The sequence below is a fragment of the Oncorhynchus kisutch genome, linkage group LG13 (assembly GCF_002021735.2).
Source record: "Oncorhynchus kisutch isolate 150728-3 linkage group LG13, Okis_V2, whole genome shotgun sequence".
Lineage (NCBI taxonomy): Eukaryota > Metazoa > Chordata > Actinopteri > Salmoniformes > Salmonidae > Oncorhynchus > Oncorhynchus kisutch.
This window is the reverse complement of record NC_034186.2, coordinates 47,099,972-47,125,147: the sequence shown is the minus strand read 5'-3', so window position 1 is coordinate 47,125,147 and position 25,176 is coordinate 47,099,972. Positions and strand designations below refer to the sequence as shown.

General features: G+C 44.6%; 1 protein-coding gene across 1 annotated transcript in view; it reads left to right on the top strand.

Annotated features, from left to right (window-relative positions):
• Nucleotides 1–25,176, top strand: part of LOC109902931 (PEX5-related protein) — a 170,756-nt gene that overhangs the window by 75,833 nt on the left and 69,747 nt on the right. Inside the window, exon 2 of the mRNA XM_031838078.1 lies at nt 9,240–9,344. Within this exon, the coding sequence (XP_031693938.1) occupies nt 9,240–9,344 (105 nt within the window). The remainder of the gene's footprint in view (nt 1–9,239; nt 9,345–25,176) is intronic.

Below are 25,176 nucleotides of genomic sequence, written 5' to 3'. Positions count from 1 at the left end.
TCCTTGCGGAGATGGTGCAAAATACATCAACACGGTCGGTCCCTGGGATTGGGCTGGCCAACACGATTCGGTTTGCTTGGAAGGAAAAGGAGTTGGAGCCTTTAGGACGGGAAACTTTTGGAAGGATAATATTGATGGGGATTCTAAAGCTGACGGTGAAGGACGTGTTATGTTTCCAACTCGTTGGAGGGAGCATACGACGTGGCACTATATACAGAGGAGAAACACGATGATATCCTGAGAAGGGCAAGAGCAGTGGGAGGTGAGAGGCCGATGAGCCACTATGAAATAACAAGCCTGGCGAAGAACAACTTTAGGGTTGTAACTGTCAACATTTACAATCCATATGTTAAGGACGAAGAGGTGAGGGCCTTTCTGGGGAGATACATGGATAACGTCTCCTCAGCAAGGCACCTCAAAGACTCCCTTGGGTTTTGGAATGGGAGGAGAGGCTTCCAGGCCCTCCTCAGGGAGGACCCAAAGGGACATGGTGGCTACCTCCATCCTCCTGCTATGTTCTCCCTAGGGGCTGACAGGGGGACGTTGTTTTATGCACGTCAGCCCCCATTTTGCAGTCGCTGTATGGCCTACGGCCACATTTTCGCCTCGTGCAGCACAAGAAAATGCAGATTTTGTGATCTGAGGAACACGAGGCGAGGGATTGTGACAAGCCTAAGGCGTGCCACGGGTGTGGCTCGTCAGCACACCTGTGGCGGGGGTGCCCGGCTCGTCAGAGGTCATATGCGTCTGCGGCTGGGGGGGGGAGCAGGAGCGGGGGATGGGGGAAGAAGAGGAGGGGAAGGAAGCAAGCCTCATGACCAGAGTACAGGTCCAGAGGGGAAGGCGGCAAGGAAGGAGGAGGAGCAAGAAGCGGCGGATGGAAGAGAGAAGGAAACAGAAGGCACGGGAGTAGGAGAACCAGGAAAAGCGGTGGAAGAAGGCAACCGAGTGGAGTGAGCATGAGAGAGAAGAAAGCGAGGGAGGAGTGTTGGAGAAGGAGATGGTGGAAGAGCAAGTGGACTGGGGGGAAAGTGCCCTGGTGGAAGAGATGAGGGGTATGGTGGACGAGCTGGCGGGGGGGAGGGTGGTATCTCTCCACTGCCGCCATCACCAAAGAAGAGAATGAAGAGGAGGGTGCGATTGGCCGACAGTGAGAGGGAGGGGATGGTCAAGAGAGTGATGGGGGTGGGAGAAACCTCTGGGTTGCTGCTGGTTTCCCCAGGCCCTCAACTTCTGTTGGGTGGGGACACACCTAACAAGACTCAGGACTGGGTACAGGAGGAGGTGGGGAGTTTTTTGTTTGGGGACTCAGCCTCCCCGATTTTTTTCCAAACCAGCTGCAGCACTGGGGAGGAGTGTGGAGGTAGACCCAGGGTGCGGGGCACCCTGGAGCCAAACACTATTCCTGCATCCTGGGTTGGTGAGCTGGAGGAAGAGGGGGGGATGTCGGGGGTATGGATGGTGTTTTCACCGGTAGATATGGAGCAGGGGAGCATCGGGTGAGTCTCCTGTTTTTGTTTTTTTCTGTCTGGGTTTAGAATTTGAGTGTATTACATGATTTTATTTGATTCTTTCATGGGGTCTAATTTTACTTTTGTTACTTTAAATGTAAGGGGTTTAAGGGATTTTGTTAAGAGGAGGGCGGTTTTTAGTTATTTGGAGGGTGTGGGGTTTGATTTTTGTTTTTTACAGGAGGTTCACCTGAGGGATGGAGGGGATGTTAGTAGGTTTAAGAGGGAGTGGGACAAGGGGGAGTCGGTTTGGGGTATTGGGGGGGTGCACTCATCGGGGGTAGGGATTTTGTGTGGGCACAGGGAGGTAAAAGTGGAGGATTCTTTTGTGGTAATGCAGGGGAGGGTTATAGGGGTGGATGTCACGATAAGGGATTGTAAATTTAGATTAGTGGTGGTGTATGGGCCACAGGTGGTGGCAGACAGGAGGGAGATGGTGGACTGTCTGACGCCCCTGTGTGTCACAAATAGGAAATGAGTGATCGTATTTTAATACAGATTTAGGAATAGGGGGGGATAGCAGTGCAGGCGCCATTACCAGGCTAATGGCTTGCCATGGTCTGGTTGATGGTGGTCTGCACACTACTCCGAAAATGGCCGGTCCTACATGGCGCAACTCCAGGGGGGTTGAGCGGAGGCTCGACTATATTTTTGTACCCAGATCTTTGGGTAAGTTGTCTGGGCGGCTGTTGCCTGTTTTCTTTTCGGATCACGACGGGGTGCTCCTGCAGGTGGGGTCGCCAGTCTGCCTCTTTGGTAGGGGGTACTGGAAGTTAGATCGGGATGTGCTGGAGGAGCAGGCTTTTGTTGACGGGTTTTATGGTTTCTTTTGGAGGCTTGAAGGCCTCCGGTCCATGTGCGAGGGGGTGTTAGAGTGGTGGGAATTAGTTAAGGTGAGGATTAGGGCTTTTATAATAGGGTATTGCAAGCGGAAAAAAAGGGAGGAGAGGAGGGAGGTGGATCGTATCCAAAGGTTAATTGAACTCGAGTACGAGGCAGGCAACCTCGGCGGGTCGTTTGACTGGGAGAGATCTGCAACCCTAAAGGCGCAGCTCAGGGAGTTGCAGGAGCGGAAGGCTCGAGCTTTCCTGGAGCGTGCGCATAGTGGCTTTCTAGAACACAATGAGACTTGTTCTGCTATGTTCTTTAAGTCGGTTAGGGCCAGACAGAGTAGAAAGGTAATGCATGGCGTTAGGGAAGGAAATGGTAGTATAGTTAGAGAACCAGAGGATATGGTCAGGGTGACAACTGATCATTTCCAAGGTTTATTTAAGGAAAGGGAAATAGATGTAGAGCAGGGAAATGTGTTTTTAGAACACTTGTCCAGGCGGTTGCCGGAGGACATTAGAGAAGTGATGGAGGTCCAGATCTCACTAGAAGAGGTTGAGAGCTCGTCGTCCATGAGGACGTTTAGCGCTGCCAGAGCCTTCCTCCTCTCCAGTGCTGCCGGAGTCTCCCGCCTGTCTAGCGCTATCAGAGCCTACCTCCTCTCCAGCGCTGCCGGAATCTCCTGCCTGTTTAGCGCTGCCAGAGCCTTCCTCCTCTCCAGCGCTGCCGGAGTCTCCTGCCTGTTCAGCGCAGCCAGAGCTGCCAGTCTGCATGGAGCAGCCAGAGCTGCCAGTCTGCATGGAGCAGCCAGAGCTGCCAGTCTGCATGGAGCAGCCAGAGCTGCCAGTCCGCATGGAGCTGCCAGTCTGCATGGAGCAGCCAGAGCTGCCAGTCTGCATGGAGCAGCCAGAGCTGCCAGTCTGCATGGAGCAGCCAGAGCTGCCAGTCTGCATGGAGCTGCCAGTCTGCATGGAGCAGCCAGAGCTGCCAGTCTGCATGGAGCTGCCAGTCTGCATGGAGCAGCCAGAGCAGGCAGAGCCGCCAGTCAGCCAGGATCCGCCAGTCAGCCAGGATCCGCCAGTCAGCCAGGATCTTCCAGATCCGCCAGTCAGCCAGGATCCACCAGTCAGCCAGGATCTGCCAGAGCCAACTACCTGCCTGAGCTTCCTCTCAGCACTGGGCTTCCTCTCAGTACTGGGCTTCCTCTCAGTACTGGGCTTCCTCTCGGTACTGGGCTTCCTCTCGGTACTGGGCTTCCTCTCGGTACTGGGCTTCCCCTCAGTACTGGGCTTCCCCTCAGTGCTGAGCTACCCCTCAGTCCCGAGCTACCCCGCAGTCCCGAGCTTCCCCTCAATCACGAGCTACCCCTTCAGTCCCGAGCTTCCCCTCAGTCCCGAGCTTCCCCTCAGTCCAGTGTGGTCCTTGGTGAGGATTATTAGGCTTAGGTCGGCGGCGAGGGTCGCCAATCAAAGGACGCGTCCCCCTACAGGGGGACTAAGACTTGGTTGGAGTGGGGTCCACGTCCCGAGCCGGAGCCGCCACCGTGGACAGATGCCCACCCGGACCCTCCCCTATGGGTTTAGGTGTGCGGCCGGGAGTCCTCACCTTGGGGGGGGGGTTCTGTCACGCCCTGGTCTTAGTATTTTGTGTTTTCTTTCTTTATTTGGTCAGGCCAGGGTGTGACATGGGTTTATTTTGTGTTGTGTTTATGTATGGGGGTTTTTCGTAGGTTTGGGATTGTGGCTTAGTGGGGTGTTCTAGCAAAGTCTATGGTTGCCTGAGGCGGTTCTCAATCAGAGGCAGGTGATTCTCGTTGTCTCTGATTGGGAACCATATTTAGGCAGCCGTATTCTTTGAGTGTTTCGTGGGTGATTGTTCCTGTCTCTGTGTTTGTTGTTCACCAGATAGGCTGTATAGGTTTTTACATTCCGTTTGTTGTTTTTGTATTGTTCGCTTTTCTTCATTATTAAACATGTATGTAACTTACCACGCTGCATTTTGGTCCGACTCTCCTTCGACGGAAGAAAACCGTAACAGCACGTGAACACTGCATGATAAAAGAAGCCATAAAGAACACTACAGTTTTGTAGAAACTAACTACAGTGCCTTGCGAAAGTATTTGGCCCCCTTGAACTTTGCGACCTTTTGCCACATTTCAGGCTGCGATTACAGCTGTAAGTCGCTTGGGGTATGACTCTATCAGTTTTGCAAAACAGCTCGAGCTCAGTGAGGTTGGATGGAGAGCATTTGTGAAAACAGCAGTTTTCAGTTCTTTCCACAGATTCTCGATTGGATTCAGGTCTGGACTTTGACTTGGCCATTATAACACCTGGATATGTTTATTTTTGAACCATTCCATTGTAGATTTTGCTTTATGTTTTGGATCATTGTCTTGTTGGAAGACAAATCTCCGTCCCAGTCTCAGGTCTTTTGCAGACTCCATCAGGTTTTCTTCCAGAATGGTCCTGTATTTGGCTCCATCCATCTTCCCATCAATTTTAACCATCTTCCCTGTCCCTGCTGAAGAAAAGCAGGCCCAAACCATGATGCTGCCACCACCATGTTTGACAGTGGGGATGGTGTGTTCAGGGTGATGAGCTGTGTTGCTTTTACACCAAACATAACATTTTGCATTGTTGCCAAAAAGTTCAATTTTGGTTTCATCTGACCAGAGCACCTTCTTCCACATGTTTGGTGTGTCTCCCAGGTGGCTTGTGGCAAACTTTAAACGACACTTTTTATGGATATCTTTAAGAAATGGCTTTCTTCTTGCCACTCTTCCATAAAGGCCAGATGTGTGCAATATACGACTGATTGTTGTCCTATGGACAGAGTCTCCCACCTCAGCTGTAGATCTCTGCAGTTCATCCAGAGTGATCATGGGCCTCTTGGCTGCATCTCTGATCAGTCTTCTCCTTGTATGAGCTGAAAGTTTAGAGGGACGGCCAGGTCTTGGTAGATTTGCAGTGGTCTGATACTCCTTCCATTTCAATATTATCGCTTGCACAGTGCTCCTTGGGCTGTTTAAAGCTTGGGAAATCTTTTTGTATCCAAATCCTTCACAACAGTATCTCGGACCTGCCTGGTGTGTTCCTTGTTCTTCATGATGCTCTCTGCGCTTTTAACGGACCTCTGAGACTATCACAGTGCAGGTGCATTTATACGGAGACTTGATTACACACAGGTGGATTGTATTTATCATCATTAGTCATTTAGGTCAACATTGGATCATTCAGAGATCCTCACTGAACTTCTGGAGAGAGTTTGCTGCACTGAAAGTAAAGGGGCTGAATAATTTGCACGCCCAATTTTTCAGTTTTTGATTTGTTAAAAAAATATCCAATAAATGTCGTTCCACTTCATGATTGTGTCCCACTTGTTGTTGATTCTTCACAAAAAAATACAGTTTTATATCTTTATGTTTGAAGCCTGAAATGTGGTAAAAGGTCGCAAAGTTCAAGGGGGCCGAATACTTTCGCAAGAAACTGTATATTACACTCTAATGTACTTGTCTAATGACACTCTAATGTACTTGTCCTCTTGCTCAGTTGTGCACCGGGGCCTCCCACTCCTCTTTCAATTCTGGTTAGAGACAGTTTGTGCTGTTCTGTGAAGGGAGTAGGACACAGTGTTGTGCAAGATCTTCAGTTTCTTGGCAATTTCTCACATGGAATAGCCTTCATTTCTCAGAACAAGAATAGACTGACGGGTTTCAGAAGAAAGTTCTTTGTTTCTGGTTGTTTTGAGCCTTTAATCGAACCCACAAATGCTGATGCTCCAGATACTCAACTAGTCTAAAGAAGGCCAGTTTTATTACTCCTTTAATCAGAACAACTGTTTTCAGCTGTGCTAACATAATTGCAAAAGGGTTTTCTAATAATCAATTAGTCTTTTAAAATGATAACTTGGATTAGCTAACACAACGTGCCATTGGAACAGAGGAATGATAGTTGCTGATATTGGGCCTCTTACTCCTATGTAGATATTCCATAAAAATCTGCCATTTCCAGCTACAATAGTCATTTACAACATTAACAATGTCTACGTTGTATTTCTGATCAATTTGATGTGACCCCAAACTGTTGAAGACACAATACCTCCTACACAATCCACAGTTCATTGGACATATTTTGCAACATAGAACTATTATAACTCACTCTCCTTTGCCTGCTGCCATTTAAAAATATATATATCATCAACCACTCAAAAGATTAGTGGAAATACAGATTTAGCCAAAGAATATACATTACCAGTAAAAAGTTTGGACACACCTACTCACTGAAGTTTATTTTTTGTTGTTATTTTCTACATTGCAGAATAATTGTGAAGACATCAAAACTATTAAATATCACATATGGAATCATGTATTAAGCAAGAAAGTTTTAAGCAAATCAAAATATATTTCACATTTTAGTTTATGCAAAGTAGCCACCCGTTGCATTGATGACAGCTTTGCACACTCTTGGAATTCTCTCAACCAGCTTCACCTGGAATGCTTTTCCAACAGTCTTGAAGGAGTTCCCACATATGCTGAGCACTTGTTGGCTGCTTTTCCTTCACTTTGCGGTCCAACTCATCCCAAACCATCTCAACTGTGTTGAGGTCGGGTGATTGTGGAGACCAGGTTATCTGGTGGGGTGGCAGGTAAGCCTAGTGGTTAGAGCGCTGGGCCAGTAACCGAAAGGTTGCTAGATCGAATCCCTGAGCTGACAAGGTAAAAATCTGTCGTTCTGCCCCTGAACAAGGCTGTTAACCCACTATTCCTAGGCCGTCATTGTTAATAAGAATTTGTTCTTAACTGACTTGCCTAGTAAAATAAATACAAAAACTCCATCACTCTCCTTCTTGGTCAAATATCCCTTACACAGGTGTGTTGGGTCATTGTCCTGTTGAAAAACAAATGATAAAACTAAGCGCAAACTAGATGGGATAGCGTATCGATGCAGAATACTGTGGTAGACATGCTGGTTAATTGTGCCTTGAATTCTAAATAAATCACTGATAGTGTCACCAGCAAAACACCCCCACACCATCAAACTTCCTCCTCCATGCTTCATGGAGTGTGGGAAACACACATGCGGAGATCATCCGTTCACCTACTCTGCGTCTCACCAAAGGACAGATTTCCACCGGTCTAATGTCCATTGCTCGTGTTTCTTGGTCCAAGCAAGTCTCTTCTTATTATTGGTGTTCTTTAGTAGTGTTTTTTTTTGCAGCAATTTGACCATGAAGGCCTGATTCACACAGTCTCCTCTGAACAGTTGATGTTGAGATGTGTCTGTTACTTTAACTTTTTGAAGCATTTATTTGGGCTGCAATCTGAAGTGCAGTTAACTCTAATGAACTTATCCTCTGCAGCAGAGGTAACTCTGGGTCTTCCATTCTTGTGGCGGTCCTCTTGAGAGCACCAGTTTCATCATGGTTTTTGCGACTGCACTTGAAGAAACTTTCAAAGCTCTTAAAATTGTACTTGTCTGACCTTCATGTCTTAAAGTAATAATGGACGGTCATTTCTCTTTGCTTATTTGAGCTGTTCTTGCCCCAATATGCACTTGGTATTTTACCAAATAGGTCTGTTTTCTGTATACCAGCCCTACCTTGTCACAACACAACTGATTGGCTCAAACGGAAGGAAAGAAATTCCACAAATTAACTTTTAACAAGGCACACCTGTTAATGAAAGGCATTCCAGGTGACTACCTCATGATGCTGGTTGCGAAAATGCCAAGAGTGTGCAAAGCTGTCATCAAGGCAAAGGGTGGCTACTTTGAAGAATCTTAAAACAACATGAAAATACCTTTTGATTTGTTTAACACTTTTGTGGCTAATACATGATTCCATATGTGTTTTTTCATTCACTTTTCTTCTACAATGTAGAAAATTGTAAAACAAATAAAGAAAAACCCTTGAATGAGTAGGTGTGTCCAAACGTTTGACTGGGACTCTATACAGTTGGGTTCAATTAGTGTTGGTGGAGTGTGGATGCAGGTGGCTGTACGGTTCTCTTTGGGGCAATGCGCACAAATTGTGCCATGATATTTGAATAAAGCTTACTGGGAGCACTGGGTCAATTGAGAAAAATTCTTATTCTCTAATACAGGTTATAGGGAAAGTACAAAGGGCCCTAGACAATCGAATTAGGTAACAGAGTTTCCACTATGTCAAAAACAACAGTCTCACTACACAGCATGACATTTTGTATTTGATATTCAGCTAAATTTGTGTCTGTTTCCTATGGTAGACATTGTTTTGTGGAATAGACTTTGATTCTCGCAAGAATAATTTTGTTTCCTACTTTGGAAACCTGTTTGATTGTATAGGGCTTCTGCATACTGAATTTATAAAGACTTGGTAATTTCCCTGTACATACAGTGTGTGAAATACATGAATGCAAAAAAAAAAAAAATCTGCTATTTATTTTGATGGCTTAGAGTACATTTATTATCACAGTGCTTTCCCATGGGATATACATTTAACCTAAGTCTGGGGGGTGTGCATAGGTGTGGGATGGGAGAGGTCACACTGAAAAGTGATTGCAACTTTACAGTATGGCCATGCTCCAATAGACATGAGTTCTAAGCAATGAGAGACTAACTAGCACATTCCTGATGATATCTGTGTTGTATATCTAATCATCATTAGAGATACGAGCTATATCAGATCAAACTCCTAAAGATAACAAGAGACCATGCTCATCTGTGTATAGTGACTCCTCCATAGCCATTGTCATAGCATTGTGGATATGTTTTCAATCGATGTTGCTGTTTTTTCCTAGCTCACCATAGCCTATCATATAATTCCATAATCATAAAGTAAAGTTGGTAAGATGCCCTAGAGGGCAAAAACATTGACTGAACGAATTGTCCTGACACGAGTCATTGTTGATTTCACCCGTTATAGGGAAGAGACTCTAGGGGTGCAGATAAGACTGTTGCCATGGTCCTGAAGGAGATACCAAGTAAGGCGTCTTCCGAAGGGAAACCCCTCCTGACGGTGACAACCAAGGTGGGCAGAACCATCGCAACCCCCCCCCCCTTCCCCATCCCTCCCTGAAGGTTCCTCTTATTTTTGGTGGTGATAAAATCAATGGCAAGGCTTTGGGCATCCTATATCTACTCTCCACTCTTGAGCCTAACTCGATCCTATATTATTAACCTCACAACAGCAAAAAGCAACAACATTGATTTTATTTCATTTTTCAGCTGCTCTATATGGTATAAAATGCATGCCACAGTTCGTTCTGCATCACCAACTAAAAACCAGTCAGTATTTTAGCTGTAGCAAGGAATGACATTTTGTCTGAATGACATTTCATTGATTTCATTGATTTATTTTAATTATATCTTATGTAACTTGAGCCTTTAATTTAATATTTTTTGCAGCAGCAACACCTTATCGTAGCCACACGCAATGTTTGTAAGAATCGTGAGTGAGAGTGCCTCAGCTGTCACTTATCGTTTAAAAAAAAACTGTCATTAGAAATTCAAATACACTGCTATTTGTATTTATTTTGATTGTAGAATTTCCCCCACTTTTCTCAGGGTTACAATTGCTACACATTACCAAATGAGCCTACCCAATCAGATAGTCTCAGCAGAATAAGCAATTAGGTCCTTTATCAGGAAAAAGTATAGCACATTTCCAAGGCAGTTTAGGAAAACGCACACCCCCAATGCACATTTTTACACCTCATAAGCAGCTAAACTTTGCTAATATGCATGCATTTCCATAATGCAACATCTCTCTTCTTGTAGATGTAGTTGATTTTCAATGTGCTTTTCAGTGTTGCTTTGCTTTGAAGCAATATGTGGATGGTATGTGCCCCCGTTTTCTGTGTTTGATATAAATGTGCTTGGTGTGTGTATGTTTGTGTGTGTGTGCATGTGCGTGTTTTTGTGCTGTGGTTACAGTATAGTGTTGTGCTGATGTATAAGTTTAAAAATGTGCTCTGTAGCCTTCGACATTCTAAGTTGTTGCATAAAATGCCATGATGTGTTTGTTGAATGAAGATGTATTGAATAGAAGGATTTTTATGTATTTATTTATTTTTAATCCCAACCAATCCCAATGCACTCTATAGTACTGCATAACGAAATGTTTATTGTATGCTTATTTGTAATCAAATCTAGTATTATCTAATAATTCAGCTGGAAAATGCAGTGTTTGCTGACTGTCTTTTGTTAGACAAGGCCTCTCTCCAGTCCTTTTCTTTTTGACTTAACTTTCCTTTCCGTACATTTGTTTAAAACAACTGTAATTTTTTACTTCCTGACTTAAATAAAGCTGAACATTCTTGCTGACTAATTCCATAATCAGATGGGGGCTTTGTGCATATCTAGATATAGATCAGCTACAAATTTTTAAAAAACAGACAGGTGCATTAAATGAACAAGAAACCACCTACCTTCACAAGTCTGAGAAGTAAATGGCAAGACTCGACTGCTCAACGAATGTATTAATAATGTGTCATTAAGACATGTTGTCACACACATTTTGCAACATGACAACACAATACCACATCACTCAAAATGACAACAATATGCATCTCTTAATCAATATGAAAGGGGCAAAAGGTGAATTAGTTCATTTGAAAGTACATTGAACAAAAGTATGCATGTAAAGTGTTGGTCCCATATTTCATGAACTGAAATAAAAGATTTCAGAAATGTTCCATGTGCACCCAAAAAATATTTGTTTCAAATTTTGTCTACACATTTGTTTACATCCCTGTTAATGAATATTTATTATTTGACAAGAAAATCCATCAACCTGATGAACAGAGTGCCCCATGATGGCGGTCGGGTTATGGCATGGGCAGGCATAAGCTACGGACAATAAACACAATTGTATTTTATCGATGGCAATTTGATTACACAAAAATACCGTGACGAGATCCTGAGGCCCATTGTAGAGGTCGGCCGATTAATCGGAATGGCCGATTAATTAGGGCCGATTTCAAGTTTTCAAAACAATCGGAAATCTGTATTTTTGGACACCGATTTGGCAGATGTTTATTTTTATTTTTTTACACCTTTATTTAACTAGGCAAGTCAGTTAAAAGAACACATTCTTATTTTCAATGACGGCCTAGGACGGCCTAGGAACGGCGGGTTAACTGCCTTGTTCAGTGGCAGAACAACAGATTTTTACCTTGTCAGCTCTAGGATTCAATCTTGTAACCTTAACTAGTCCAATACTCTAACCACCTGCTTTCCATTGCACTCCACGAGGAGCCTGCCTGTTACGCGAATGCAGTAAGAAGCCAAGGTAAGTTGCCAGCTAGCATTAAACTTATCTTATAAAAAACAATCAATCAATTATAATCACTAGTTAACTACACATGGTTGATGATATTACAAGTTTATCTAGCGTGTCCTGCGGTGCGCATTTGCAAAAAAGGACTGTTGTTGCTCCAATGTGTACCTAACCATAAACATCAATGCCTTTCTTAAAATCAATACACAAGTATACATTTTTAAACCTGCATATTTAGTTAATATTGCCTGCTAACATGAATTTCTTTTAACTAGGGAAAATGTGTCACTTCTCTTGCAACAGAGTTAGGGTATATGCAGCAGTTTGGGCTGCCTGGCTTGTTGTGAACGGTGTGAAGACTATTTCTTCCTAACAAAGACAGCCCACTTCGCCCAACGGGGGATGATTTAACTAAAGTGCATTTGCTAAAAAAGTACAATCGTTGCATGACTGTACCTAACCATTAACATCAATGCCTTTCTTAAAATCAATACACAGAAGTATATATTTTTAAACCTGCTGTAACGGCGTTCTTCGTTTGTTGAAAGAGAGGACCGAAATGCAGCGTGGTGGTTACTCATGTTCTTTAATGAATGAATGGTGACGATACATGAAATAACTAATAAATACAAAAAACAACAAACGGAACGTGAAACCTAATACTGTTGAAACTACACAGAGACAGGAACAATCACCCACGAAAACAAAGCGAACTCAGGCTACCTAAATACGGTTCCCAATCAGAGGCAACGAGAAGCACCTGACTCCTGATTGAGAACCGCCTCAGGCAGCCAAGCCTATACAACACCCCTAATCAGCCGCGATCCCAAATACTACAAACCCCAATACGAAAATACAATAACATAAACCCCTGTCACACCCTGGCCTGACCAAATATATAACGAAAACACAAAAATACAATGACCAAGGCGTGACAGAACCCCCCCCCCCCCCCAAGGTGCGGACTCCCGGATGCACCTCAAAACCATAGGGAGGGTCCGGGTGGGCGTCTGTCCATGGTGGCGGCTCCGGCTCGGGACGTGGACCCCACTCCATAAATGTCATAGTTCCTCCCCTTCGCGTCCTGGGATAATCCACCCTCGCCGCCGACCATGGCCTAATAGTCCTCACCCAGAACCCCACAGAACTGAGGAGCAGCTCGTGACTGAGGGGCAGCTCGTGACTGAGGGGCATCTCGGGACTGAGGGACAGCTCGGGACTGAGGGGCAGCTCGGGACTGAGGGGCAGCTCGGGACTGAGGCAGCTCGGGACTGAGGGGCAGCTCGGGACTGAGGGGCAGCCCGGAACTGAGGGGCAGCCCGGAACTGAGGGGCAGCCCGGAACTGAGGGGCAGCCCGGAACTGAGGGGAAGCCCAGTACTGAGAGGAAGCCCAGTACTGAGAGGAAGCCCAGTACTGAGATGAAGCTCAGGTAGGTAGTAGGCTCCGGTAGATCCTGGCTGGCTGGCGGATCTGGAAGATTCAGGTTGATTAGCAGATCTGGAAGATTCTGGTTGACTAGCAGATCTGGAAGATTCTGGTTGACTGGCGGATCTAGCTGCTCTATGCAGACTGACAGCTCTGACTGCTCCATGTAGGCTGCCAGCTCCTTGCAGACTGACAGCTCCTTGCAGACTGACCGCTCCTTGCAGACTGACCGCTCCCTGCAGACTGACAGCTCATTGCAGACTGGCAGCTCCTTGCAGACTGGCAGCTCCTTGCAGACTGACAGCTCCCTGCAGACTGGCAGCTCCTTGCAGACTGGCAGTTCTGGCTGCTTCATGCAGACTGACAGCTCTGACTGCTCCATGCAGGCTGACAGCTCCTTGCAGACTGGCAGCTCCTTGCAGACTGACAGCTCCTTGCAGACTGGCAGCTCTGACTGCTCCATGCAGGCTGACAGCTCCTTGCAGACTGACAGCTCCTTGCAGACTGGCAGCTCCTTGCAGACTGGCAGCTCCTTGCAGACTGGCAGCTCCTTGCAGACTGGCAGCTCCTTGCAGACTGGCAGCTCCTTGCAGACTGACAGCTCCTTGCAGACTGACAGCTCCTTGCAGACTGGCAGCTCCTTGCAGACTGGCAGCACCCTGCAGACTGGCAGCTCAGGCTGCTTCAAACATTTCACTCTTTTTTCCAGGAGTTATATAAATCGTATATACAGTTTGAGCCAGACGAATGCAAGCCTTTTTTTGATAACCTTGATTTGCCCGTATTGGATGAGAAGCAATCTGTGGATCTGGGGCGACCCATCTCATTAGAGGACCTGGAATCGGTGCTGAATAAAATGCCACATGCGCAGAATACAACAGGTGTAACCTAGCAGTGAAATGCTTATTTAGAAGCCCTTAACCAACAATGCAGTTTTCAGAAAAATATGTGTTGAGTAAAAAATAAGAAAGAAAAGTAACAAATAATTAAAGAGCAGCAGTAAAATAATTATAGTGAGGCTGTATACAGGGTGTATCGGTAAAGAGTCAATGTGCGGGGGCACCGGTTAGTCGATGTAATTGAGGTAATATGTACATGTAGGTAGAGTTAAAGTGCCAATGCATAGATAATAAACAGAGAGTGGCAGCAGCGTAAAAGGGGGCAATGCAAATAGTCTGAGTAGCCGACATGGTTAGCTGTTCAGGAGTTTTATGGCTTAGGGGTAGAAGCTGTTGAGAAGCCGTTTGGACCTAGACTTGGCACTCCGGTACCACTTGCCGTGCGGTAGCAGTGAGGACAGTCTATGACTAAGGTGGCTGGAGTCTTTGACAATTTTTAGGGCCTTCTCTGACACCGCCTGGTATAGAGGTCCTGGATGGCAGGAATCTTGGCCCCAGTGATGTACTGGGCCGTACGCACTACTCTCTGTAGTGCCTTGCGGTCGGAGGTCATACCAGGCAGTAATGCAACCAGTCAGGATGCTCTCGATGGCGCAGCTGTATAACTTTGAGGATCTAAGGACCCATCGCAAATCTTTTCAGTCTCCCGAGGGGGAATAGATTTTGTAGTGCCCTCTTCACGACTGTCTTGTTGTGCTTGGACCATGATAGTTTGATGGTGATGTGGACACCAAGGAACTTCAAGCTCTCAACCTGCTCCACTACAGCCCCATTGATAAGAATGGGGGCGTGCTCGGTCCACCTTTTCCTGTTGTCCACAATCATCTCCTTTGTCTTGATCACGTTGCGGGAGAGGTTGTTGTCCTGGCACCGCACCGCCAGGTCTCTGACCTCCTCCCTATAGGCTGTCTCTTTATTGTCGGTGATCAGGCCTACCACTGTTGTGTCATCGGCAAACTTAATGATGGTGTTGGAGTCGTGCCTGGCCATGTAGTCATGAGTGAACAGGGACTGCATGAGGGGACTGAGCACACACCACTGAGGGGCCCCTGTGTTGAAGATCAGTGTGGCGGATGTGTTGTTACCTACCCTTACCACCTGGAGGCGGCCCATCAAGAAGTCCATGATCTAGTTGCAGGGGTGTTTAGTCCCAGGGTCCTTAGCTTATTGATGAGCTTTGAGGACACTATGGTGTTGGTTAGGGGATCGTATGTAATCATTTCACTGTTAGGTCTTTAGCTGTTGTATAAGCATTTCACTGTAAGGTCTACAGCTGTTGTACTCGGCGCATGTGACTAATACAATTTTATGTGTAGATAATGTTTTCTATACTATTCTACGTAATCTCATTCACTTAATAATGCTTACATACAGTGCCTTGCGAATGTATTCGGCCCCCTTGAACTTTGCGACCTTTTGCCACATTTCAGGCTTCAAACATAAAGATATAAAACTGTATTTTTTTGTGAAAAATCAACAACAAGTGGGACACAATCATGAAGTGGAACGACATTTATTGGATATTAAGGGGCTGAATAATTTTGCACACCCAATTTTTCAGTTTTTGATTTGTTAAAAAAGTTTGAAATATCCAATAAATGTCGTTCCACTTCATGATTGTGTCCCACTTGTTGTTGATTCTTCACAAAAAAATACAGTTTTATATCTTTATGTTTGAAGCCTGAAATGTGGCAAAAGGTCGCAAAGTTCAAGGGGGCCGAATACTTTCGCAAGGCACTGTATCTTGCATTACTCATCTCATATGTATATACTGTTTTTCTATACTATTCTACTGTATCTTAGTCCGTTCAGCTCTGACATCGCTCGTCCATATGTATATAGTCTTAATTCATTCCTACTTAGATTTGTGTGTGTTTGGTATATGTTGTGCAATTTGTCAGATATTACTTGTTAGATATTACTGCACTGTCGGAGCTAGAAGCACAAGCATTTCGCTACACCCGCAATATCATCTGCTAATTATGTGTATGTGACCAATAAATATGATTTGATTTTAACACAACAAAATGGATTTTGAATACTTTCTGAAGATACTGTAAAGTTTGCATGTGAAAAATGACATACTTTCAGTTGTTCTGAACTCTAAAGAGCGCTAAAAGAGCAAGGGTCGCTCGGCTGGTGCTATCACATGCGCAGATCAAATACACAGCTGGAACTCCGATGAAGGTATTTACATGTCCTAATAATTTGAAAGATTGCTCAGAAACCAGGTGTTTTAATTGTAGTATGCTTATTTAGATTATGACTGTACTTCGATTAAGATAAGTAGAGTAAGGTGTTTACATGACTAATGTCATACACTGCCTATAATAAAAATCTGTTTAATATTGAATTATTAGTGCATGTACTGTAAATGTACTCCTCAATAATAAGTCTGAAGCATACCTGCAGTACAACTGTACAGGTATAGTAACAATGGAGCAAGGTATAAAAACATATGATTTTGTAAGTTACAAAAAGTCACACTTGAATACTGCTATAAATGCTGTCATGAAAATGCCATAACACCTGCCATGTCTGTACATGTGCAGTGATCTGTGAGCTGCTCTGACAGCTCATGCTTAAAGCTAGTGAGTGATAAGTGTCTCCAGTTTCAGCGATTTTTTGCAATTTGTTCCAGTCCATGGCAGCAGAGAACTGGATAGAAAGGCAGCCAAAGCAGGTGTTGGCTTTGGGGATGACCAGTTAGATATACCTGCTGGAGCGCGTGCTACGGGTGGGTGTTGTTATCGTGACCAGTGAGCTGAGCTAAAGCAGAGATTTACATAGCATAGACTTATACTGTAGATGACCTGGAGCCAGTGGGTCTGGCGATGAATATGTAGCGAGGGCGAGCCAACTAGAGCATACAGGTCGCAGTGGTGGGTGGTATAAGGGGCTTTGGTGACAAAACAGATGGCACTGTGATAGACTGCATCCAGTTTGCTGAGTAGAGTGTTGGAAGCTATTTTGTAGGTGACATCGCCGAAGTCGAGAATCTCTAAAATAGTCAGTTTTACTAGGGTAAGTTTGGTGGCGTGAGTCGGCGTGAGGGCAGTCAGGTCTGGAGGCTTTGTTGTGAAATAGGAAGCCGATTCTGGATTTGATATTGGATTGGAGATGTTTAATATGAGTCTGGAAGGAGAGTAGTGATGCTAGTCGGGCAGGTGCGGGCATCGAATGGTTGAAGAGCATGCATTTGGTTTTACTAGCGTTTAAGAGCAGTTGGTGGCCACGGAAGGAGTGTTGTATGGCATTGAAGCTTGTGTTTGGAGGTTAGTTAACACACTGTCCAAAGAAGGGCCAGATGTATACAGAATGGTGTCGTCTGCATAGAGGTGGATCAGAGAATCACCCGCAGCAAGAGCGACATCATTGATATATACAGAGAAAAGAGTCGGCCCGAGAATTGAACCCTATGGTACCCCCATAGAGACTGCCAGAGGTCCGGACAACAGGCCCTCCGATTTGACACACTGAACTGCAAAGTAGTTGGTGAACCAGGCGAGGCAGTCATTTGAGAAACCAAGGCTATTGAGTCTGCCGATAAGAATATGGTGATTGACAGAGTCGAAAGCCTTGGCCAGGTCGATGAAGACGGCTGCACAGTACCGTCTTTTATCGATGGTGGTTATGATATCGTTTAGTACCTTGAGTGTGGCTAAGGTGCACCCATGAACAGCTCGGAAACTGGATTGCACAGCGGAGAAGGTACGGTGGGATTCGAAATGGTCAGTGATCTGTTTATTAACTTGGCTTTCGAAAACTTTAGAAAGGCAGGGCAGGATGGATATAGGTCTAAAACAGTTTGGGTCTGGAGTGTCACCCTCTTTGAAGAAGGGGATGACTGTGGCAGCTTTCCAATCTTTGGGGATCTCGGACGATACGAAAGAGAGGTTGAACAGACTGGGCAAGCAACAATGGCGGTGGATAGTTTTAGAAATAGAGGGTCCAGATTGTCAAGACCAGCTGATTTGTACGGGTCCAGGTTTTGCAGCTCTTTCAGAACATCTGCCTTCTTGGATTAGGGTGAAGGAGAGCTGGGAAGGCTCGGGCAAGTAGCTGCAGGGGGGGGGGGGCGGAGCTGTTGACCGAGGTTGGGGTAGCTAGGTGGAAAGCAGAGAAATTCTCGTTGAAATTTTCGATTATCATGGATTTATCGGTGGTGACCGTGTTACCTAGCCTCAGTGCAGTGGGCAGCTGGGAGGAGGTGCTCTTGTTCTCCATGGACTTTACAGTGTCCCAAAACGTTTTGGAGTTATCGCTACAGGATGCAAATCTCTGTTTGGTTCCTGACTTCCCTGACCAGTTGCATATCTCAGGGACTATTCAATGCTATTGCAGTCCGCCACAGGATGTTTTTGTGCTGGTCAAGGGCAGTCAGGTCTGGAGTGAACCAAGGGCTATATTTGTTCTGAGTTCTACATTTTTTGAAAGTGGCATGCTTATTTAAGATGGTGAGGAAATTACTTAAGAATGAACAGGCATCCTCGCCTGACGGCATGAGGTAAATATCCTTCCAGGATACCCGGGCCAGGTCGATTAGAGAGGCCTGTTCGCAGAGGTGTTTTAGGGAGCATTTAACAGTAATGAGGGGTGGTCGTTTGACCGCGGACCCATAGCGGATGCAGGCAATGCGGCAGTGATCGCTGAGATCCTGATTGAAAACAGCAGAGGTGTATTTGGAGGGCAAGTTGGTCAGGATAATATCTATGAGGGTGCCCATGTTTACGGATTTAGGGTTGTACCTGGTTGGTTCCTTGATGATTTGTGTGAGATTGAGGGCATCTAGCTTAGATTGTAGGACTGCCGGGGTGTTAAGCATATCCCAGTTTAGGTTAACCTAACAGAACAAACTCTGAAGATAGATGAGGGGCAATCAATTCACATATGGTGTCCAGGGCACAACTGGGTGCTGAGGGGGGTCTATTACAGGTGGCAAAATTAATTAAATAAATTTGAAGTTCAAACTGTTTGGGCATAGACCTGGAAAGTATGACAGAACTTTGCAGGCTATCTCTGCAGTAGATTGCAACTCCTCCCCCTTTGGCAGTTCTATCTTGACGGAAAATGTTGTAGTTGGGTATGGAAATCTCAGAATTTTTAGTGGCCTTCCTAAGCCAGGATTCAGACATGGCAAGGACATCAGGGTTGGCAGAGTGTGCTGAAGCAGTGAGTAAAACACACTTAGGGAGGAGGCTTCTGATGTTAACATGCATGAAACCAAGGCTTTTTTGATTACAGAAGTCAACAAATGAGAGTGCCTGAGGACACGCAGGGCCTGGGTTAACCTCCACATCACCCGAGGAACAAAGGAGGAGTAGGATGAGGATATGGCTAAAGGCTATCAAAACTGGTCGTCTAGTGCATTGGGGACCGAGAATAAAAGGAGCAGATTTCTGGGCATGGTAGAATAGATTCAGGGCATAATGTGCAGACAGGGGTATGGTGGGGTGCGGGTACAGTGGAAGTAAGCCCAGGCACTGTGTGATGATAAGAGAGGTTGCATCTCTGGACATGCTGGTTATAATGGGTGAGGTCACACAGTGCCTGGGCTTACTTCCACTGTACCCGCACCCCACCATTGGGGGTGGGACAAAGGAGGAATCTGAGGCATGTAGAGTGAGACTAGGGGCTCCACTGTAAACTAATACAATGATAACTATCATTGTGTCAACAAAGGGTCCTGGCCAGATGGCGATAGAGGTATTGTAGTTGTAGTAATTTATTTTGCTAGCCGGGAGATGCGCCTGGCTCGCGGCTAACTGGTGCCAGCTCCAGGGCAGGGGCTTTGGCAACTATAGCCACTCGGTAGTAGCTAGCTAGCATCGATGATCCGCTGCAAAGGTCCAGAGCTTACGGCAAGTATCCGGCAGAGTAGTGGATTCTAGCCGAGTCCGGGAGGCATGGGTAGCCGGGTGATCACAGAGTAGGCCGGTAGGTGGGCCAGGCTCAGAGCTAGCTTCAGGGCTGGGTCACTCGGTGGCAGCTAGCTAGCTGTGATGATCAGGAGTAATGGTCCAGGGTTTATGGCAGGAATCCAGCGTTGTAGTGGAGAAAAACATTCTGAGTCTGGAAGGTATTATCCAGGCTTAAAAAAAAACGGTTGGTGCCTGTGCAGAAAGTAAAAGCCGCTAGCATTGGTTAACAATGACTAAATAGCTGGTAGCTTATTAGCTGGTTAGCTGCTGATGGCTCGCTTCTGATGGAGGTTTTGGCTATAAGGTCTAAAGAAAATAGTGGATCCGTGTCACATTGAGTGAGACGGGTTACCGGAAGGTATATTTCATTTAAAAATAGAAAAGAGATTGAAAATAAAATAAAATATATTAAAAAAAAGACGAAAAATTCCTAAATTAAACGAGAGGATGACAAACCACATCTGCACTGCTACGCCATCTTGGAAAAACTATCACATGCACACACGTTCACTATCACATGCATACACTCTCACTAGCATTTACAATCTATAATTAACTCGCCCATATTTTTTTATTTTATATGATATATAATTAAAACAGTTTGCACAGGCAGTGCCTGCAGATTTTCTTTATTGCCCATTTTATAAGACTCCAGATTGAGCACAACATTGTGTTTAGATGTACTGTAAAAGTCTCACTGGCCTATTAGGGAGGTTGAGAGCTCTGTGAACCACAGATGTAAAGTAGTCAGGAGGCCATAAAAATAGCAGAGACACCAGTCCAACATTTAAGTCCATTTCAAAAAGCACAGATAGGTCAAAAACACAAATAGGGTAGAAGATTGCACAAGGCAACATATCATTCAATACACTCATGGAGAGCCAACTGTCTAATGCTAGACATTAGGCAAAGTGTAAAATGGCTTACCATGCTGTATTTAAAAAAAAATATAGTAACAATTATGGGTTATATTATAACACTTTACTTGACACCTAGTGTCATAAAACGGTCATAACCATGTCATAATATGTCATAACAGCTGACATAACTTGTTATAATATGGTCAACACTGTCATGCTGAGGGGTATTCCTGTTTGGAATAAAGCCCTTTTGTGGGGGAAAACTCATTCTGATTGGCTGGGTCTGGCTCCCCAGTGGGTGGGCCTGGCTACCAAATGGGTTGGCCTATGCCCTCCAAGGTCCATCTATGGCTGGACCCCAGCCCAGTCATGTGAAATCCATAGATTAGGGCCTTCAATTGACTGATTTCCTTATATGAACTGTAAATCTTTGAAATTGTTGCATGTTTTTGTTCAGTATATATGTCACGAGGTGTAAATATATGGGTCATGACAGTGTTATGACCATATTATGACACGTTATGTCAGCTGTTATGACATACTATGACATGGTTATGACCGTATCATAACGTGTTCTGACGCTAGGTGTCAAGTCAAGTGTTGCCCAATTATGCTGTATTCATATAATTAACTTTCATCACTGTGTACTATAACATAAATCATAATAAACAAACATATCTTCACTGTGCAAGTTCACAGGGTATGGGAGTGGATGTGGGGGATGCATCTGTCCCTAGGACATCAACATAAAACCTGCTGAAAATGAGTAAGCAGGATTTTGCCAATGAGAGAGAGAGAAATCAGTGGTAAATCAGTGGTAATACCCCCCCCCCCCCACACACACACTCAATACTCTCATGGGTTTAACCGGTTCAGGGTTCCCTTGACAACAACATCTAAGAGAGCTCTTGGAGTCATGCCCAGGTGACGCAATTAGCGGGAGTTTTCCCCTTGAGCACTTGTTAACAAAGTAGCAATGTGTAATGCACAGGATAGCAAGCAAAAAGGTGCAAATCTATGTGCTGAAAAAATGGTAGCATCCACCTCAATGCGAAGAGAGAGGCTTGGGAGGACGAGTGTGGGCAAACCCCTCGTGTTTCAGTTGGAGCCAGGACATTAACTATAATTGGCCTTTCCTCTTTACCTGGTAGTTTCCTGAGATTCTGTAAACCACAGATAATTGGGTGGATTGCCTGTCCCCATTGGCCAAAGGATGATTAGCAGGGAAGATAAGGTGGTCTCTATCATGCAATAAAAACAGGGTTAGCCAAGATCATTATTTAGAGTTAGCCCTTTGGCAATTACAGTAAGTGCTTTGAAGACCCCTTGTTTTATGTTTTATTAACTCAAATATCACAAGGTCTTCTATCAATAACGGACCAGCATCATTGAAGATCCATGACCTTGATCTTTTTGCTTGCTAAATCTTCATAACGTTCAGTATGGGGCCCCCATTCAATCCAAATTAAAAGGCCTCACCAGGTTTTCCGGGATACGTAAGAAAGAACGTTCTTGAATCAATCACTTCATACATATCCCGGAAAGTTAGTTACCAGCTTTAATTAAATAGGGCTCTTAGTGATGTCAAGTTTTACTGTCTTTATGTCTCACTTGGCTACTTACTTAGTGTTAGGGAATAGGTTAGGTAGTTAAGGCAGCATGCTTCAGCTCACTCCCACTTCCACACTCGATTTCCCTCAGGGGGAAGCAGCAACCTTGTCCAAATGCTGAGCCTGGTTGACAAAGAGACAGGTGCTGCCAATTAAGGTGATCTTCAGTCAGAGTGCCAGCTTGGAGAGCGATGAGGCTGCTGGCGGCATTCAAGAACGTCTATCTTTATGGGCGATTGTCACGTGGACGTCGTGGAGTTTCACAACTGTCTCTCTGTAATGCATCACTCTCGTCGGCATTGGCCTAACTATATCTCGGGTCTTAAAGGGCTTTATTCATTGTGTGCACACTGCATAGTGTATTTACATGTGCTACTAGACTTCACTTGACTGTGTGAGTGACTACTACAGGTTGGTCCCATGGTCTCCATGATGGAAGCTATGAATGAGAAAGATGTGTTCATCTGTGATTCATAGCTTCCATCATGGACACCCTAGGACCACCCTGTAGATGTCACTCATAAAGTCAGGTGAAGGCTAGCAGCACTTGCAAATACACTGTGCAGTGTGCAGCATAAAGTCAGATACTGTATGTACGCACCAACAATAATGACAATGGTATGCAATTGAAAATCAGCGAGGGTGCTACTGCTGCTGGTCATGAATTTAATGTTAAGAGACTGAGAGGATACAGTTTTCATAATCCAGTTAATAGCATGTACTCTCCCTTCGCTCTTTGATGACCACGGAACAAAATATGATCAAATGTACAATACCAATAGGGATGAAATGTTTGACATTTCAGAGAAAAAATTACAGTATGTGTGATTACTTCAGGGTGACTAGCATTCGCCAACACTAAGATTGAAGTTAAAGTTTACATTTCCACTTGATTTCATCATGAGCTTACTGGTGACATGACAATTGTGAGGACAGACCCTGGAAGACGAGAAGCAAGTACAGGGAGTGAACGTTTAATAAATAACGGGCATGAAACAAAACACTGACAGCATCTGGACAGGGGAAACATAACGACATTAATGCTGACACAGGGATCAAACTGAGGAACAGACAGAGATAGAGGAGGCAGTCAACAAAGTGAAGGAGTCCAGGTGAATCCAATGAAGCGCTGATGCGCGTAATGATGGTGACAGGTGTGCGTAATGATGGGCAGCCTGGCGCTCAAGCGGAAGCAGTTGTGACAACAATACTGTAACATAGCTCTTGCAAGGCCTGAGCTAGCACCCATTCACCCTAAAGTACCTGAGATAGCACATTTTATATTATAGGAATGGCATCCGTATCCACCTACAGTATCTGTTTGCACAGATGCACTTTTGTGCAAATCGTTTGTGCAAAACAGCACTTCCACTTTGCGAACGCATCTTTTGATAATAGCCTCATTCTGAAGGAATGAGGGCCCTAAAAACAGACACTGGTCACACTATTTGGATAGTCCCATATACAGTTCCTTCATAAATTATCCATACCCCTTGAATTATTCCACATTCTGTTTGTGTTAGAGCCTGAATTCAAAATGGATCAAATTGATTTATTTTCGCACCTATCTTCACACAATATCCCATAATGACAAAATGAAAACATATATGTTTTTATGTCCTCAAATTTATTGAAAAAGAAATACAATATCTAATTTAAATAAGTATTCACACCCCGGAGTCAACACATGTTAGAATCAACCTTGGCAGCAATTAGTCTTTTTGGGTAAGTGTCTAAGAGCTTTGCACACCTGGATTGTTCAATGTTTAACCATTATTATCTTCAAAATGATTTCATATCTGTCAGATTGGTTGTTGATCATTAGTAGACAACCATTTTAAAGTCTTGCCATAGATTTTCAAGCAGATTTAAGTCAAAAGTGTAACTCGGCCTGAACATTCACCTAGGATGTCTAGGATTTTGCATGTGCTTAGCTCATTCTGTTTATTTTTTATCCAGTAAAAACTCCCCAGTCCTTAACGATTACAAGCACATCCAGCCGTTTATTATATTCAACATAGGAGGGCCAAGCAAAGGAAGCAGCTCTTTCACTAGATTAGTTGGAATAGGGTCCAGTATGCAGCTTGAAGGTTTAGAGGCCAAGACTATTTTCATCAATGTGCCAAGAGATATAGTATTCAAAAACTTGAGTGTCTCCCTTGATCCTAGGTCCTGGCAGTGTTGTGCAGACACAGGTTAATTGTTATTTGTATAAATATGCAGATTTAAAGAGGAGTTTGTAATTTGCTTTCTAATGATTATGATCTTTTCGTCAGCAAAGTTCATGAATTTATTACTGAATAAAAAAAAGCTGAAGTAAAAGCCATCCTCTCTTGGTGAATGCTGCTTTTTAGTTAGCTTTGCGACAGTATGAAAAATACATTTTGGATTGTTCTTATTCTCCTCAACTAAGTTGGAAAAATAGAATGATCTCTTCAGATAACCCGAGATCAGGTTACAGTGGGTCCGCTCTACAGCGTGCTCCCTCTCATAGGGGGGGAGAGCGGGAAGTCGGCTGTTTTATCATATAATACGCTGCCCCTATGTTCAAATCAAATCAAATGTATTTATATAGCCCTTCGTACATCAGCTGATATCTCAAAGTGCTGTACAGGAACCCAGCCTAAAACCCCAAACAGCAAGCAATGCAGGTGTAGAAGCACGGTGGCTAGGAAAAACTCCCTAGAAAGGCCAAAACCTAGGAAGAAACCTAGAGAGGAACCAGGCTATGTGGGGTGGCCAGTCCTCTTCTGGCTGTGCCGGGTGGAGATTATAACAGAACATGGCCAAGATGTTCAAATGTTCATAAATGACCAGCATGTTCGAATAATAAGAAGGCAGAACAGTTGAAACTGGAGCAGCAGC